The sequence below is a fragment of the Muntiacus reevesi genome, chromosome 20, assembly GCF_963930625.1.
Source record: "Muntiacus reevesi chromosome 20, mMunRee1.1, whole genome shotgun sequence".
NCBI classification, from domain to species: domain Eukaryota; kingdom Metazoa; phylum Chordata; class Mammalia; order Artiodactyla; family Cervidae; genus Muntiacus; species Muntiacus reevesi.
In genome coordinates this window covers 21,835,339-21,854,513 of record NC_089268.1, presented here as the reverse complement: position 1 = coordinate 21,854,513, position 19,175 = coordinate 21,835,339, and the positions used below count along the sequence as shown (strand labels likewise).

General features: G+C 42.3%; 1 protein-coding gene across 8 annotated transcripts in view; it reads left to right on the top strand.

The window, feature by feature from the left end:
- Positions 1-19,175, top strand: part of ADGRF1 (adhesion G protein-coupled receptor F1) — a 44,928-nt gene that overhangs the window by 11,456 nt on the left and 14,297 nt on the right. For 4 of the 8 annotated variants that reach the window (XM_065912117.1, XM_065912119.1, XM_065912116.1 and 1 more), the window contains 7 exons: positions 4,081-4,158; positions 5,191-5,300; positions 6,611-6,668; positions 9,516-9,647; positions 11,001-11,174; positions 15,291-15,391; positions 16,220-16,278. In XM_065912117.1, the coding sequence (XP_065768189.1) occupies positions 5,232-5,300; positions 6,611-6,668; positions 9,516-9,647; positions 11,001-11,174; positions 15,291-15,391; positions 16,220-16,278 (593 nt within the window). In that variant the 5' untranslated portion in view covers positions 4,081-4,158; positions 5,191-5,231. Of the gene's footprint in view, positions 1-4,080; positions 4,159-5,190; positions 5,301-6,610; positions 6,669-9,515; positions 9,648-11,000; positions 11,175-15,290; positions 15,392-16,219; positions 16,279-19,175 lie in introns of those variants that run through there. The other 4 variants (XM_065912118.1, XM_065912121.1, XM_065912123.1 and 1 more) reach the window with 4 other exon arrangements.

The window sequence follows — 19,175 nt, the reverse complement described above, 5'->3', positions numbered from 1 at the left end:
TCTTATAGATGAGCAAACTGAGGCATAGAAAGATTAAGAAAATGCTAAAGGGCATGCAGTTAATAAATGTCAAAGCCAGGACCTGAATCCTGGGCAGGCTAACCACAGAGCCTGTTTTGACCCATGCATCTTGAGTTACCCATGTCTACGATTTGTTGTCAAATATAGGATGCCCAGTTAAATTTTTTTAAATTTTTATTTATTTTTGGCTGTTCAAAGTCTTAGTTGCAGCACACAAAACCTTGAGTTGTGGGATGTGGGATCTAGTTCCCTGACCAGGGATCACACCTGGGCCCCTGCACTGGGAGTGTGGAGTCTTAACCGCTGGACCACCAGGGAAGTCCCTTAGTTAAATTTGAATTTCAGAAAAACAACAGTCATCCTGGACAATTGTGTGGCCCATACCTAACACTAAAAAATTATTCCTTATTTATCAGTAAGTCTTCTAACCCTACCCTAGAGGAAGCTGAGTGTACCAAGGAAGCAAAGAAAACATTTTGGTAAGTTGGAACTTTGGTCTCAAATTCCAAAAGGAGAATTCATATCACAGGATTAGCCTCAATTGTGGTTGTTCATTCCCTCAGTTGTATCTGACTCTTTGAGACCTCATGGACTGCAGCAGGCCAGGCTTTCCCATCCTTCAATATCTTCCAGAGTTTGCTCAAACTCTTGTCCGTTGGTTCAGTGATGCCATCCAACCAGTTCAACCTCTGTCACCCTCTTCTCCTGCCCTCAATCTTTCCCAGCATCAGGATCTTTTCCAATAAGTCTGCTCTTTGCAGCAGCTTCAGCTTCAGTCTTTCTAATTAGCCTTGGAGCAGAACCTTTTTTCCCTCTCCTAGAAGCAGTTTAGAATAACAGCTCTCAGAGCTGTCTAGGGGTCAGCCTCACTTGGGAAGCTTTAATAACACACATGGCAGAGCCTGGTCTGCGTAAGATTTAGTAGGTTTATGGTGGAATGGGGATGCCTGTATTTTCAAATAGGCCCTGAAGTGTTTCCTTTTCTCCTTCCCAATGCCTCCCCCTCCTTTTCATAGCCTGGCTATTTATGATTGGCCTCTGGACCAGTGACTGGGAATCCCTGGTCTGAAACCTTGATTATAAGTTCCAGTTTACCATTTCTAGCAAGTCCAAGGAGACAAACAGCTCATGCCCCACCCTCCAGCCGGGGAAGAAGAGGGAATAAACAGGCCAAGAGGATAAGAGAGTTTCTTCACAACCCTTGGAACTATAGCCCAGGCCTCCTCACATTGGGTTTTCAGCCTCAGGCCTGGGTGCCATATGCGAGAAAGATTTTTCAGGGAGAGAGAGAAATGGAGAGAAAAAGCCATGTGAGTGCCAACCCTCCCACATGGAAGCAGGCCCTGGCACAAGAGAACAAGAGGAGATCAGGTTAAAAATCATCCCTGGAAGTGGAGAAAAAGTGGGAAAGGGGCTAGAAAGAGCACCAGCTCCCTCTGCAATGTGACTTCACTTCAAGAAGATACTGGAAAATTGGCTTAGCAGAATGAAGTAAATTGGAACTTAGGATCAGTGTTTCAGTTTAGCAGGATGTGGCAGTTCACCAACAAATAAGCAATAACAACATACGTGTAAAGAAAAACAAATAGAAAATATCCAAAGGACATAGGAAAAGAAGTTCTATTTCATAAAACTATTAAGCTATTTTACCTCTATATGAAATTTCATTATGTATGAGTGTGTATATACACATGATACAGATATAGATAGACATGTTTTATTATGTATGTGTGTATCTATCTATGTTTACATCTATATTTTTCTTTCTTTCTTTTTTTTAGTTGCTCAGTAGGTCCAGCTGTCTGCAGCCCCCATAGATTGTAGCCCATTAGGCTCCTCGGTCCATGGAATTCCCCAGACAAGAATACTGGAGTGCGTAGCCATTCCTTTCTCCAGGGGGTCTTTCTGACCTAGGGATCAAACCTGGGTCTCCCAAATTGCAAGTAGATTCTTTACCATCTAAGCCACTAGGGAAGCCCCAATATAAATATGCATGCATACCTGTGTGCTGAGTCACTTCAGTCATGTCCGACTCTGTGCAAGCCTACGGATCATAGCCTGCCAGGCTCCTCAGTCCATGGGATTCTCCAGGCAAGAATACTGGCATGGCTTGACTTGCCATCCTCCAGGGGATATTCCTGACCCAGGGATCGAACCCACATCTCTACGTCTCCAGCATTGGCAGGCAGTTTCTTACCACTGGTGCCATCTGGGAAGCGCCTATATACATATGCTCAGGTTATAAAATATGTCTATTTTTATGGAGTCAATTAAAAAAATTTTTTTAAATTTCATTTTAATTTAAAATTTTAATTTTATTTTTTACAAATTAATTTAAAATTTTATTATTGGAATATAGTTGCTTTGCGGTGTTAGTTTCTGCTATACAGCAACATGAATCAGTTATCTATCTATCTATACACACACACACACACACACACACACATTCCCTTCCTCTTGAGCCTCTCTCTCACCCCCTCCATCCTACCCCTCCAGGTCATCACAGAGCACCAGGTTGAGCTCCCTGTGCCATACAGCAGCTTCCTACTAGCTATCTATTTTACACATGATGGTGTGTATGTATAGTATATAGCTGAAAAAACAACCACCCTAGAGACAAAAACCTATCACTTTCAGAAAGCAAAAAGCACAAGTCAGAGGGACCAGGACTCAGAGCAGATAAGTTTTGGGAAGCAAGATGGAGAAGAATGATCTGGAGTCCGGATTGCTGCCCAAAGAAAGTTAAAGCAGTCTATTTAGGGGGAGTATTGGGAGGCAGGGAATGGGGGCATGTGAGCACCATTCACTAAGGGGAGCAGGTAAATACAGAAGGGGTGTGTGTCCCATGGTTTATTTTTCATGCTGTCCTAGGAAGCCCTAGAAAGCCCTAGAAAGACTCTACTAACATATAGGCCATATCTGTGGCAGTAGTTGCACGGTCTTTAACGTCTTTTTTCTTTATTTAATCAATATTTTTAAAAAACTTATCTATTTATTTGGCTGCACTGGGTCTTAGTTGAAGAATTCAAATCTTCGATTTTCAATGTGGCATGCAGGACCTTTAGTAGTGGCATGTTGGACCTTAGTTCCCTGACCAGGGATCGAGTCCTGGGCCCCCTCTTTTGGGAGTGTGAAGTCTTAGTCACTAGGAAGCCAAGGAAGTCTTGTAATCAATGCATTTTTTAAAATTGAACTATAGCATCCAACCAGTCCATCCTAAAGGGGATCAGTCCTGGGTGTTCATTGGAAGGACTGATGCTGAAGCTGAAACTCCAGTACTTTGGCCACCTCATGCAAAGAGTTGACTCATTGGAAAAGACCCTGATGCTGGGAGGGATTGGGGGCAGGAGGAGAAGGGGACGACAGAGGATGAGATGGCTGGATGGCATCACCAACTTGATGGGCATGGGTTTGGGTAGACTCTGGGAGTTGTTGATGGACAGGGAGGCTTGGCGTGGTGCGATTCATGGGGTCGCAAAGAGTTGAACACGACTGAGCGACTGAACTAACTGACTGACTGATAGCTGATTTACAATGTTGTATTAATTTCTGCTGAATAAGAAAGTGATTTAGGGATTATACTTATGTATATATTCTTTCTTATATTCTTCGTCACAGGACATTGAATATAGCTCTCTGTGCTATGCAATGCAGGAGAGTCCGGTTTAATTCATGGGTGGGAAAGATCCCCTAGACAAGGGATAGGCTACTCACTCCAGTTCTCTTGGATTTCCCTGGTGGCTCAGATGGTTAAAGAGTCTACCTGCAATGCAGGAGACCTGGGCTTGATCCCTGAGTTGGGAAGATTCCCCTGGAGTAGGGCATGGCAACCCACTCCAGTATTCTTGCCTGGAGAATCCCCGTGGACAGAGGAGCCTGGCGGGCTACAGTCCATGGGGTCGCAAAGAGTTGGGCATGACTAAGTGGCCAAACACCCACAGCGCAGCCCTGTGCTATATGGTAGGCCTTTGTTGTTAATCTGTTATCCATATAAAAGCTTACACATGCTAACTCCAACCTCCCCTTCCATCCCTCCCCAACTGTTGTATTTTCATGTAGATCAGAGAGCAAAGCTCAGGGCAGTGCTGTTGGGATGGCAAAGCGTGCATGAAGTTTAAAGGGCACCCAGAGAGGAAGGTAAGTGCTGGGCTGATCTTCTGTGCTGCTGACTCCAGGCACTGATTCCAATGCTGGGGAATCATAGCTCTTCATCTTTTCCTGTGGAGCTGTAAAGGGCATTTTGTGGCCATGACTGTGGGCTGAATTGTGTTTAAATTATTCTGAGATAACCATGAACTGGAGAACAATTTGTTGCTAACCTCACGAACTATAAAGAAGGAAATTTGACCGGTTCATGACTATTTTTATGCTAAAATACTCTATCCTAATATTAGAGTTTCTAGGGTCCTTGGTTATTTGAGTGTGTGTCTTTACTGCGCTGAAAAGAAAACCTCAGTGAAATATAAAAGGCTGGATGTTAAATGCACTCAGTTGCAAAGTGAAGCAAGTCAAGATTTTAAAATAGCCTGTGTTGAGTCATGTAAAAGTGTTAGTCACATATGCGTGTCCAAACCAATAGACTGTAGCCTGCCAGGCTCCTCTGTCCATGGAATTCTCAGTGCAAGAATACTGGAGTGAGTAGCCATTCTCTTCTCCAGGGGATCTTCTCTACCCAGGGATCAAACCCAGGTCTCGTGCTTTGCAGTCAGATTCTTCACCATCTGAGCCAACAGGGAGGCCCTGTGTTGAGTCATATTTGATCACTTAGAAGAAATTCCAGAGAAATTGTCTAGTAAGTTTGTAAAGAGAAAAATTCACCAGTTCTACAGTGAGAGTAGAAGAGATGGTCTCTTTGGTGAAAATAAATAACCAAACCTTCAGAGCTTCTGATGAGCCCACTTAGGTTTTACCCCTCTGGGCATTTTATTTTACTTGGAGGCACCAGGTCTTTGTTATGGCATGCAGGATCTTTGAGCTGTGGCTGTGGGATCTAGTTCCCTGACCAGGGACCCAACCTGGGCCCCCTGCATTGGGAGCTTGGAATCTTAGCTACTGGACAACCAGGGAAGTACTCCCCCCTCCCCACCCCAACTCCCACCAATGCATTTTAAAATTTTGGTTTGAATGACTTGTCTTCATATCTCATCCTTGCATGGCACACATGTCTAGCCACAGACTGTGACTCCAGGACCAGGACGGACCATCGGAAGATGAGATTTCCTCCTCTCTGGCTCTTCTCCTTCCTCACGATCACCGAGGGCCAAGATAGCTTCCTAGAGGTGAGTTGGCATGTGTCCGGTTTTCCTCTCTGTCCTTCTGCCACTTTGAATCCCCATCACTCTCTAGGCAACTGAAATGACATAATTTCATAGACTTGGAATCAGAAGTGCTGGGTTCTTGTCTCAACATTACTTGCCTTAGTTGTGGGGCCTTAGTCGAGTCATTTTATCTCCTGGAGCTTAGATGATTTGACTGCAAAGCCAGCATCTTGGACTAAGCCATCCTGGAGATCACATCTAACTCAGCACATCCTCTCCTATGGCCTCTTCGATGGAGAAAGCGCATATAAATCCACATTAATCGACATTAGCAATTCTTCGACTCTTCCCTACCTATTCTCACTTTCTTTTTTTCCAATAGTCATTTTAAAAATAAGGAGTTGTCTATTTTTTAAATTTACTTATTTGGCCATGTCAGGTTTTAATTGCAGCTCACAGGCTTAGTTGCCATGGGGCAGGTGGGATCTTAACTCTTCAACCAGGGATGGAGCCTGTGTTCCCCACATTAGAAGATGGCTTTGTAACTGCTGAATGACCAGGGAGGTTCCCATTTTTTTAAATTGAAGTAATAATTTACGTATTTTAGTTAAGCTTACACAGTTAATTTACAACGTTGTGTTCAATTCCGGTATACAGCGAAGTGATTGAGTTGTTTAGCTGCTAAGTCATGTCCAACTCTTTTGTGACCTCATAGACTAGCCTGCCAGGCTCCTCTGCCCATGGGATGTCCCAGGCAAGAATACTGGAGAGGGTTGCCATTTCCTTCTACAGGGGATCTTCCCAACCCAGGGATCGAACCCATGTCTCTTGCATTGCAAGTGGATTCTTTACCACTGAGCCACCAGGAAAGCCCGATATATATGCATCTGTATTCTTTTTCAGACTCTTTTCCATCATAGGTGATTATAAGACGTCGAGTATAGTTCCCTGTCCTGTACAGCCCTTGCCACAACCCAGAAAGATCTACAGGACCTGCCTCCCCGGAGCTACTCTCTGACCTCACTTCCTACCCACTCCCCCACACCACATAGCTACTCTGGCCTTCACGTGCCAGGCATGTTCTTATCCCATAGCCTTTGCACATGCTGTTCCCTCCTCTTGGAAAGTTCTTTCTCGGAGATCCTCCCTTTCCCACCTCCTTCAGATCTGTGCTCAAAAGGTATCTCAGTCATGTCTTGTCTTGTACCCACTCACCATCCCGCTAGGTTTTAGATACATAATTTTAATTAATCTAGGAAATCAAATAAGGCTTTATGAAATACAACATGACAAGCCCTTGCTGTAATTCTTTTTTTTTTTCTTTTTAACAGTGGGATGATGGCATCAAAACAAAACGAGAACTCATTGTGAATAAGCAAAAGCCTCCAGGTAAGACTCTTATATACACTGGAGGCATTCACTGGAACCAGGAGTGAAAGTAAAAGTGTTAGTCACTCAATCATGTCTGACTTTTTCAGGCCCATGGACTGTAGCCTGCCAGGCTCCTCTGTCCATGGAATTCTGCAGGCAAGACTACTGGAGCTGGTAGCCATTCCCTTCTCCAGGGCATCTTCCTGACCCAGGGATCGAACCCAGGCCTCCTGCACTGCAGGCAGATTCTTTACCCTCTGAGTCACTGGAGCCCGGAGAGCAGGGTTTAAGTCCTAGGAGTGCTTCTGATGGGTTGTATGATCTTGGGCTTGTCGTTAAATACCTCAAATCTGTAAAATGATAATAACAGTAATTCGTTGTGAGGATGAAGTAATATAACAGAGGCATAGTATCCTATCCCATGCCCAGCCAGTAGCTGCCCCATATTCTTTCTTTCCTTCCTCATCTTGACCCCAATAATGTAATTAAAGACACAGACATCAAACTAGAAATGAGTTGTGATCTGAAATTTGATTTGCAAGTGTGATGTCTCAAGCATTTAATATATTTCCGCATGGAAACAATACACACAGATGGTTGTTAGATTCCTGGGTCAGACCACTAAAGCTTTGTTACGGTGCAGTGAATCTTCAATCCCAGTCCATCTGGGCCTCCCTCGTAGCTCAGTCGGTAAGGAATCTGCCTGCAGTGCAGGAGCCTGGGTTCTATTCCTGGGTTGGGAAGATCCCATGGAGAAGGAAATGGCAACCCACTTCATTATTCTTGCCTGGAGAATCCCATAGACAGAGGAGCCTGGTGGGTTACAAGTCCATGGGGTCAAAGAGTCGGACACGACTTAGCGACTAAACCACCACAGAAAACCTGCCATCCAACAATATGCTCACAGGGTCATTGGCCTTCCCACATTGTCGAAAGGCCACAATTCTTTGGGAAAATGAAATCAGAATTTCAACTTGGAATGCCATAAAAGGGTAAATGCACAAGTACATGATGAACTGCTACAAATGCCAGGCACTATTTTAGATGTGTTAGAAGAATTAAATTCCCACATGGATCCTATCAGTTAGGTTCAATCACCATCTTTATTTTACAGAGTGTGAAACTGACAGAGCCCAGGGAGGGGCAGAGGTGGAAGGAAGCGTGGTTCAACCCCAATCCGTCTGGTTCCAGAACAAGAAACATTAACCCCTGACAGCTTGGCCAGGGTCAGCCTTTCCCCAGTTCCCCACCTCTGACCTGTCTGGGCCATGGGAGTGGATATCTCCTTAGCCCTCATCACTGGGGGTAATTCCCAAGGTTGGGATAGAGTTTCCAGCCTGAAGGAGATGGGGAGAGGCGAATAGGTGGCAACCATGACAGACAGGGGATCTTCCCCTGTTAATGTCCCGGGACAGGCTGCAGCCTCTGGATTTCCTTCCAAGAAGCCTAGGGATTGTCCTGTGTGTGTGTTCAGTCACTTCAGTCATGTCCCAACCCTGTGGACTGTAGCGCACCAGGCACCTCTGTCCATGGGATTCTGCAGCAAGAATACTGGCGTGGGTTGCCATGCCCTTCTCACCTAGGGATTGATTCAGCTGCTTTTCTTCCCTATAAATCTTCCAACTCCCCAGGGCCCCTAAGAAATGAGACATAGGAGCCCTCCCCATCTCATCTGTGCCTGTAGAAAGCACGGTGGTGTCCTGAGAAATCTACGGGATTCTTAGAGGTTTCTTTGCCAATGGCAATGAAATGAGACTCAGGGGAAAAAGATATTCACCTTTTGCCTCTTTGTCTCTGAAGTCCTTGACGATCTCAGTCTGGGGTCCACAGAGGACCTTGGGAGGCTATTAAGACCCCATGGAAATTGATGCCAAATTTCATGTGAATGTGTCTAAGTAAATTCTGGGTGAGGTTCCTCTTCTACACCAGCCCAAAGCACCTAATGGCTTCTCCTTAAGGAAACGAGAGGTGCTGCTCAGAAACTATAACGTGGAGGTGAGAGTGCATTAAGGCTCAAGTAAGGTTTGCTTTGGTTTTACTTTTGCGTTTCATCTCAGTATCAGACTCAGCTAACTAGTGGAACATTTGTGTGTGAGAAGGAAAGGCTCTTTGGAGAGGAAAGAGGGGACTGGGGGTTTTATTTATTTATTTATTTATTGAAGATTTTTCTTTTGTGGATCATTTTTAAAGTCTTTATTGAATTTACAATATGACTTCTTTTATTTAATTTCAAATTTATTTTTATTAATTGAAGGATAACTACTTTACAGAATTGTGTTGGTTTCTGTGAAACATCAACATGAATCAGCCATAGGTATACATATTATTGCTGCTTCTGGTTTTTTTTTTTTGGTTTTCTGGGATCTCAGCTCCCTGACCAGGGATTGAAACCATGCCTCCTGCATTGGAAGGCGAAGTCTTAACCACTGGACCACCAGAGCAGTCTGGACTGGGGGTTTAGTATCAGAGGAGCTTTCAGAAGATCAGAGCTGAGGGAGCGGGAGGGGAGAGTGACTAAGAGCTCCTCACCTCTTGTCCCTTCAGTCTTGACCCAGAAGCTTGACTCTGGATGTGACCTGAGAAGTAGGGAGAATCAGGACGTCAGAGCTGAGCTGGATTGGAGAGCATGGAGCAGCTAGCCTGGCAGAAGTCAGAGAAGCGATGTGTCTTGGGCCTGTGTGGGCGGTCTGCATGCTTTACTCTGGAGGCTTATTTTTAGTCCATGACTAGATGAGCGGAAGTGAATACCAAGCAGCATCCGTGAGCCCCACGCTGAACCTGACCTCTCTTCTGTGGTCACTTGCTCTGCAGTATCTCCCTCCCAGCCCGAGAAAGGATGCCTCTGATGTCTCTCCTCTTCTCTAGGCTCAATTCAGGAATACGAGTTGCTGCTTCAGGTGCACTATCGAAATTCCACGGAGAAAAGAGAGCTGATGAAATTTTTGAAGTTTTGGGTGCCTGAGCCAGTGAAGATCATCAGAGCAAAGGCCACCACGTGTGAGTCCGTCTCTGTTGACTGGGAGGAGAAACGGGGAAATGTGATGCCTGAGTCGGGTAGAGCTTAGGCTATCCTGTGGAATCCGTCACCCCCACAATAGCTATGGCTGAAAAGAATGCTGTTTAGTTGCTAAGTCTAGTCCAACTCTTTGTGACCCCATGGATGTAGCCTGCCAGGATCCTCTGTCCATGGCATTCTCCAGGCAAGAATACTGGAGTGGGTTGCCATTTCCTTCTCCAGGGGAATCTTCCAACCCAGGGATGGAACTCGCATCTCCTGCTTGACCGGAGGACTCTTTACCACTGAGCCACCTGGGAAGCCCCACTAACAACCACCACAGTGGGGTTAGGAGAAATTAAGAAATTTATCTTAAAACAAGAGCTCTCAGGGTGTGGTACCCAGACTGGCAGTAGCAGCAGCAGCAACAGCGAATGTTAAAAAAAAAAGCAGATCCCAGACATTGCCTCATAAACTTTGGAATGAGACCCCTCCCAGAAGATTTTGATGCACGATCAAGTCTGAGAACCACTTACTGTGCACAGTTGTGTGTAATTTCACAACACTGTCTGATGACTTTGCTCCAGTTTTCTTTCTTTCTTTTTTTTTTTTTTTTTTTGTCTGTTAAAAAGGAAAGATTTTTGATGGGAGTTTTAGGTCAAATAGAAACATACAGGTTTGGTTAGCAGAATTTTTCCTTATAACTCTCAACAGAAAGGTCTCTCTGTCTTTGCCATATGGCTAACAGGGACTTGGGGGAGTGATGCTAGGCTGATGAGAGCCTCCAGTAAGACAGTGGACAAATACCTTCTAGAATCCTTCAAATAACTCTCAGGTTGTCAAACCTTCTTCTGCTTCCTTCTCCATTCAAAGGATATCAATGGAACATATATCCTTCTTTTGAATGCTAGTGGCTCAAATGGTAAAGAATCTGTCTGAAATGTGGAAGACCTGGGTTTGATCCCTGGGTTGAGAAGATCCCCTGGGGAAGGGAACAGCTATCCACTCCAGTATTCTTGCCAGGAGAATTCCATGGACAGAGGAGCCTGGTGGGCAACAGTCTATAGGGTCAAAAAGAGCTGGACATGACTGAGCGACTAACACTTTCACTTTCACTTCTCAAGATATTTGATTGTTGTTTGCTGGTTTTCTGATCCAACCTCAGTATCTACGGAGCAGGATGTTTCCTTAACTTGAAACATGCTTGTTTCCATTTTGGTTTCATTCTTCTAGCTTTTGGAGAGAGATGCCTCTAGCTTTTGATTCATATTCTGTGTCAAAGCCAAGGATGAGAGCTCAGCTATAGCCAGTTTATGAAAAAGGCCCGGTGAGACCAAGCTCTGTTTTTCCTGTAGACTGTGGCTACCAGAACGGGGTCCTGCGCTGTGCCTGTGAAGACAGCTACTCTTGGTTTCCTCCCCAGTGCCTCGACCCCCAGAATTGCTCCCTTCTCAAGGCAGGATCACTCCAGAGCTGTGACTGTCATTCCAGCAACCTCACCCAGAGCATCTATTTCTGTGAGAGAACAAGTAAGCACCTATGGGTACCCAGAGGGGAGCCAGGGCGCCTCCCACCTCCACAAGTGACATCTGCGCCCCAAGGTTTCTCTTTGCCTCCCAGAGGAGAGCTAGTGTTTACAGGGAAATGCAAAAGCAGTGATGATGTACCATGTTAGGCTTGGCTGTACACAGTGAGAAATTTGGAAGTGCAGAAAATTCAGATATGCAAGTTGGTGTTTGGGTGCCAGTTTACCCTGGAGGTACATCTAGTTCACCTCGACAATTCTATGATTCTTCTGAAATTTAGGGAGATTCCCTGGAATTACAAATCAGGGAACAGCCTGAGTAAATAACATTTTCTTTCCACTTCTTCGGCCAACATCGATTTCCAGAAAATAAAAATTCAGAGGTGTGAAACAGGGAGGGTTATCTAGTAATTACAGTGAAAGAAATGCTCTAAATTGCCAACAAATATGTGTACTGAATGAACTGCCAAAACTAAACGGAAGTTGAAAGTCTAGTTTAGGAAACCAGTGGATGCTGAGGCAGCTACTGCCAGCTTAGGTTGATGCTCAGTGTATGCTATGGTGACCCGGATGACGTGGGCCCCCAACAGACCGAATGACTTTAGGAAATGTCCCCAGTGACTAGTCCAGTTACCTTGAAGCTCCAGAGTTTAGTAGAGCGGAGCATAGAGTAAAGGAGGGCCTGAAATAGCCCAACTTCCCTGGGTATCCCTCGGTCCTTTTCCCAGGACCACAGCAATTCAGGTTAAGGTGATGCTTATTTATTTACTTATTTATTTTTAAAACTGTATTGAAATACAGCTGATTTACAATGTTGTGTTTAATTTCTACTATACAGCAAAGAGGCTCAGATACACACACACACACACACACACACACACACACACACACACACACACACGTATGCATCTGTGCATGCCAAGTTGCTTCAGTTGTGTTTGACTCATTGCAGCCCCATGGACTGTAACCTGCCAGGCTTCTCTGTCCATGGGATTCTCCAGGCAAGAATACTGGAGTGGGTTGCATGCCCTCCTCCAGGGGATCTTCCCGACCCAAAGAGTGAACCCATGTTTCCTATGTCTCCTGCACTGGCAGGAGTGTTCTTTACCACTAGCACCACCTGGGAAGTCCATATACTTATGTATATGTATATGTGCATATATATACATATATTCTTTTCCATTATGGTTTATCAAAGGATATTGGATATAGTTCCCTGTGTTATACAGTAGGACCTATTGATTATTTATCTTATATATAATACTTTGCATCTGCTAATCCCAAATGACTAATCCTTTCCTCCCCAAATAACATGTAATTATTAAGCACCATCTTTATATCCAGATCTGGAGCAAATTCTGGGAGGTCACTCATTTCTCTTGCTGTTGATGAATTAGCAAGCTGCTTGCGGAGGCCAGATTGTTAACACATGTAAAAAGACAATGTCATATTTTCAATAGATTTTGATGGAATCCTACTCTTTGAAGAGTAGTCCATTTCTGACCCATCTTTGGGAGAATACAAACATGAATCAGACAGGGATTACATTCACAAGGATCTTTCCCAAATAGAGTGGGAACGTATACACATGAGGTGTGTTCACAGGTAGATGTGTAGGTGAGGCTGGAAGGGAGGTATGGATAAAGTACTGTAGGAATTTAAAGGAGAGAAAGACTCTTTTTATATGGGACTTAGGGAAGGCCTCGCGAAGGAGGTGCATTTAACCAAGTCCTGAATGAAAGACACAGGATTTGTCTATCCAAAGTTAGGGAATAGCCTGTCCCAGAGCAGAAAGGCACCAGTGATGGGTAGGCAAGGGTTAAGTTGGAATTAGCAAATAGTGATTAAAAAAATTTTTTTTTTTGTTTTCAATAGGGACAATGTTTAAGCTCAGTGCCTAAATTGAGGTATATTTCATTGCTAGTGACTGTTGTTTGTAACCACATAGGAGTGCTTACTTGCTTACCTGCTTATAAGGTCATCCCCTTCATCGGTCACAGCTTTGCCATTGCAAAGGGGCTTATGTAACTCAGTGAAGTCATGAGCCATGCCACTGGAAGAGGAAATAGCACCCCATCTCAGTAAAGGAGGAAGGGAAAGAAACACCCATCTAAAGCAGAGTCCAAGGAAGGGCAAGGAGAGATAAGAAAGCCTTCTGAAGTTTACAATACAAAGTAATAGAGGGAAACAATAGAATGGGAAAGACTTGGGATCTCTTCAAGAAAATTAGAGATACCAAGGGAACATTTCATGCAAAGATGGGCACAATAAAGGACAGAAACAATATGGACCTAACAGAGATGGCAAGAATACAGAGAAGAACTATACCAAAAAGGTCTTAATGACCCAGATAACCATCATGGTGTGGTCACTCACCTAGAGCCAGACATCCTGGACTGTGAAGTCAAGTGGGACCTAAGTGCCATCATTATGAACAAAGTTAGTGGAGGTGATGGAATTTCAGCTGAGCAATTTCAAATTCTAAAAGATGACACTGTTAACGTGCTATACATGCCAGCAAATTTGGAAAGTTTGGCAGTGGTCACAGGGCTGGAAAAGGTCAGTTTTCATTCCAATCCCAAAGAAGGGCAATGCCAGAGAATGTGCAAACTACTCTACTGTACAACTGTGCTCATTTCACTTGCTAGCAAAGGAATGCTCAAAATCCTTCAATCTAAGCTTCAGCAGTATGTGAAAGGAGAACTTTCAGCTGTACAAGCTGGATTTTAAAAAGGCAAAGGAACCAGAGGTCAAATTGCCAACATCCATTAGATCATAGGGAAAGCAAGGGAATTTCAGAAAAGTATCTACTTCATTGACTACACTAAACCCCTTGACTGTGTGGATCACAGCACACTGTGGAAAATTCTCAAAGGGATGGGAATACTAGACCACCTTACCTGTCTCCTGAGAAACCTGTATGCAGGTCAAGAATCAACAATTAGAACAGGACATGGAACAATGGAGTGGTTCAAAATTGGGAAAGGAGTATGTCAAGGCTGTATATTGTCCATGCTTATTTAACTTCTATTCAGAGTATATCATGTGACATGCAGGGCTGCATGAATCACCAGCTGGAATCAAGATTGCCAGGAGAAATATCAACAACCTCAGATATGTAGATGATGCCTCTCTTATGGCAGAAAGGGGAGAGGAACTAAAGAGTCTCTTGATAAAGGTGAAAGAGGAGAGTAAAAAAACTCGTTTGAAACTCCGCATTCAAAAAACTAAGATCATGACATCTGGTCTCATCATTTCATGGCAAATAGAAAGGGAAAAGTGGAAACAATGAGAGACTTTATTTTCTTGGGCTCCAAAATCACTGTGGATGATGACTGCAGCCATGAAGTTAAAAGAGGTTTGCTCCTTGGAAAGAAAGCTATGACAAACCTAGACAGTATGTTAAAAACTAGAGACATCTCTTTGCTGACAAAGGCCCATATAGTCAAAGCTAGGTTTTTTCCTAATAGTCATGTACAGATATGTGATTTGGACCACAAAAAAGGCTGAGTGCCAAAGAATTGAAGCTTTCAAGTTGTGTTGCTGGAGAAAACTCTTCAGAGTCCTTTGGACTGCAAGGAGTTCAAACTAATCAATCCTAAGGAATCAACCTTGAACTTTGATTGGAAGAACTGATGTTGAAGCTGTAAAACTTTGGCCACCTGATGCAAAGAGCTATCTCATTGGAAAAGTCCCTGATTCTGAGAATGATTGAAGGCAAAAAGAGAAGGGGCTGCAGAGGATGAGATGGATAGATAGCATCACTGACTCACTGAACATAAATTTGAGCAAGTTCCAGGAGATAGTAAAGGCCAAGGAAGTCTGAAGTACTGCAGTCCTTGGAATATCAAAGAGTCAGCCATGACTTAGCCACTGAACTATAACAAAAGGTAGTCTTGATTACTGCAATTTCCCATTATGTTCCAAAGCCACAAAAGAGAAGTATTTTTCTTCCTGCATTACTTACTTTAGGGGAACATTCATCATAAAAAGAAATTGACCAAAAAATAAAAAGAATTGAAGTACCACTGTCAAATAGATGGACTGAATTAGACTTTTGTAATTTTATGCTTTATCAAGTAAGTGATTTTTATCTCTGTAAATTTCTTATTTTCCATAGAGGTTTGGGGTACTTTCAAAATTAATGAAAAATTTAAAGAAGACCTTTTGGATTCATCTTCTGCTATGTACGCCAAATATGCCACTGGAATTGAAATGCAGGTAAGCATTTGCCCGTTATTATATAAGAACTTATAAGTTCAGATGTTTCTAATTCAACATGTTTATTTAACACATATTCTTTATTCATTTTTCAATTAATTCTTACACAGCAGTTACACTGCCCACAAGGAATATATTTTAAACATATTCTTTCAAGGAGTGTTAAGCAGCTGACCTCTTCTCATTCGTTTAGTGTGTGGTTTTGCTCATTCATTAGCGTAATATTAAACCAAGCCTTATTGATTATTTTCTGATTTTTATTTGTCAAAAGAATGTTTTCATGATCTGAGTGCAATTGTCAACATTTGGGATTTTTTTTTTCCTTAAAGAAGTCTCTCTTGTTAGAAGCTAAAGAGAGTTCCTCTCCAAAATTCTGGACTTCATACTGAAGTCACGTAAAACTACCTCTGTCTAGGCTGGTGGTTCAGGTGTGGTCCTAACTGAAGGCATGCACAAATACTTCACAAGCAGATTCAGTTTAGGCATCTGTTGAAATAAATGGCTTATTTAGCGGAAGGAAAAGATGGGCTTGGGGTGACTTTATTATACTGTCTGACACCCAGTTCATCCTCTAATCTAAGCAATTGCTTCTCCGTTCTTTATTACCTCAAAATTGCAGTGTATATGTGTGCATAGGTGTGTGAGTGTTCATTCTCTGCTCTCATTTTAATAGTATTTCTGCAACACACAATTACCTCACGCCATGTCTCTTTCCTTTGCTCAGTGCTTCAGTTGGTTTATTTATTGTCTGCATCCATTTTTTTGCTCAAATGTCTTTCTTGTGTGGGGACAAAGATCAACACATTGCCCTTTGCTCTCTTTGTAAAGCTAAAGGAAACATACAAAGAAATCCAGGGTTTTGAATCCGTTCGAGTCACCCAGTTTCGGTAAGTACCACAGTGGTCTTAGAAGGGCCTCCCCAGAGCCAAGTAGGATGTCTCATGCTGTTTCCAAGTGACCACGACAGAAAATAGGTCTGAACTGGTCTTTGATGTAGGATTCTCGCTAAAGCTAGGTAAAAGTCTGGATGCTTGAAAAAGTCTGAAGAAGAAAGCCTATATTCTCACTTAAATGTTTTTGCAAGCATATATATTAAATGTCATTCTCAAAACTATGAATCAGAAACTAGAATCAGAAACCCAGATGGCAGGGCAGAGCTTGGAAAGAAGCAGGAAAGCATGAACAGGAAGGGGTGAGGGGTGGGGATGAGGGTCGTGGGTTGTGAAGGAATGGGTTTGCTCCTCAGCAGGGAGGGTGTAATGTTGTATAACTGGGAGCCAGAAGGGGCTCCTTGAGTAAAATATTAAATTTTTTGTGTAGATATCATGTATGCACCATACTTCAAAGCCCAGTAGTCATGGTCTACAGCAAATAGAGAGATATTTAGTAAATTATCCTTTTGTTTATACTTTAATTCAAAAGCTATTTGGTTGGTTACCCATGTGTGTATTGATTACCAGTTATTTCTAGTCTGCTAGAGGAAGTGACTTAGATGTCAGAGAATTTAGCTTCTTATATATTTTTTTCCATAGTTAAAGAATAGTTACAGGAAATTTTCAGTAACATTTGTTACAAATATATTGTTTTGACCATCATCCTTTAAGTCTTCTCATATACTTACAAAAAGGCTCACATGTATAATATTCTTTAAAATTTAGTGCTAGGAAAAACTCTGCTTCTTTTTTCTTATATCAAGATCTATATAATTCATGTAACTTTTATTTCTGACTGTCGTTATTGAATTCACAGACAAAATTGAAAAGTAGTCAACAGTTTTGTATTCAATATTCACATTTTTCTTTTCCTTGGTCCTGGTTTTCTATTTATATTTCTAATTTATATTCCACCAAATTTTCTATCTATCTTACAAATTGTCTCCAATATTTCATAGACAAAATCACAGTAGACGTGGACTTGTCTATAAAATGCAACTATTTGGGTCTTACTCTTTGCATGTATGATCTAAAGTAAACCTTAATCTCTCGCTCTATTTATCTGTCAAACAGAACTATTAATAGCTATGAAATCTGATTGAAAGTCAATTACATAAAACGAAATAATAGGTAGAAAAATACTTTTCAAACACTATAGAAAAGCCATATCAATGAAACAATACTGTGACCGTTACAAGCTAAAAAGGTATTCAGGTTTATTTATTGTGAGTTCAATGTACCTCAATGTTAGTTCAATGAAGTGATTAAGAATTTGACCTTTGGAGTAATTTCTTTTTTAATCTAAAAAAAAAAGAAAGAAAAAAAAATGAGCTTAAGAGAGCCAGAGGTTCTTATCCATCAGTTAATAACTTTTAAGAAATATTAATTTATTTGGCTACACCAGGTCTTAGTTGTGGCCCACAGGATCATTTTAGTTGTGGCATGCAAACTCTTTGTTGCAGCATGTGGGATCTAGTTCCCTAATGAGGGATCGAACTCTCGCCCCCTACGTTGGGAGCTTGGAGTCTTAGCCATTTGACCATCAGGGAAGTCCCCATCAATTAATAATTTATGACCTGACCCAACTTCTCTTTAGGACTTTGTTCCCTTACCTATAAAATGAGAATAATCCTAAACCTAACCCTCACTGAATTGCAGGATTAAATTAATATATATTATCTCACTGGCTTTCATAACTTCAAATACCATCTGTATGCAGATGGGTTCTACATGTGTTACTTGACTTCAACCTCTCCCCTAAATTCCAAATTCAAATATCCAATGCCTATTAACATCTCCAGTTAATTTTCTAGTAGACATGTCAAATGTAACAGGTTCAAAATGGGGGTCTTCCATCTCCCCCCATCATAACCTTTCACATTCTTCTCCTGCCATCTTCCCCACCTCAGTTCCAGAGATGCTATTCTCCTAATTGTACAGACCCAAATCTTAGAGCTCTCCGAGCTTATTTTAGGGACTTTTTCTGGCTGTGTCACGTCTTAGCTATAGCACGTGGGATCTTTCACTGCAGCACACGGCTTCTCAAGCTGTGGCACGTGGGCTTAGCTGCTCTACAGCATGTGGGATCTTAGTTCTCTGACCAGGGATGGAAACTGCATCCCCTGCATTGCAGGGTGGCCTCTTCACCACTGGACTACCAGGGAAGTCCCAATATGCTTTTTAAAAGACCTGGATGAAGAAACTTTATTTTGAAATTTTTATTGGATATAGTTGATTTACAGCGTTGTCTTAGTTTCAAGTATACAACCAAGTGAATTAGTTATACATACATTTATCCGCCCTTTGTAGATTACTTTCCCATATAGGTGATTACAGTGTATGGAGTAGACTTTCCTGTGCTATGCAGTAGGTGCTTATTAGTTACCTATTTTATATGTCAGTTCAGTTCAGTCACACAATCCTTTCTGACTTTTTGCAACCCCATGGACTGGAGCAGGCCAGGCTTCCCTGTCCATCAGCGACTCCCCAAGCTTGCTCAAACTCATGTCCATCAAGTCGGTGATGCCATCCAACCACCTCATCCTCTGTTGTCCCCTTCTCCTCCAGCCTTCAATCTCTTCCTAAAATCTTGGAAAGATTTTGTATATAGTGGTGTGTATATGTCACTTCCAGGCTTCCAATTTGTCCTTGCCCCCATGTTAAACCCTGGTAACCATGCTTGTTTTCTTTTTTCTTTTTTTTTTTTTTTTTTTAGTATTTTTTTTTTTAATATTATTTTATTCATGCTTGTTTTCTATATCTGTAACTCTATCCCTGAACTTGTCTCTATAACACTTAACAAAATTTAGAATTATATATATTTATATATAGTGGTTATTTGTTTCTATTTT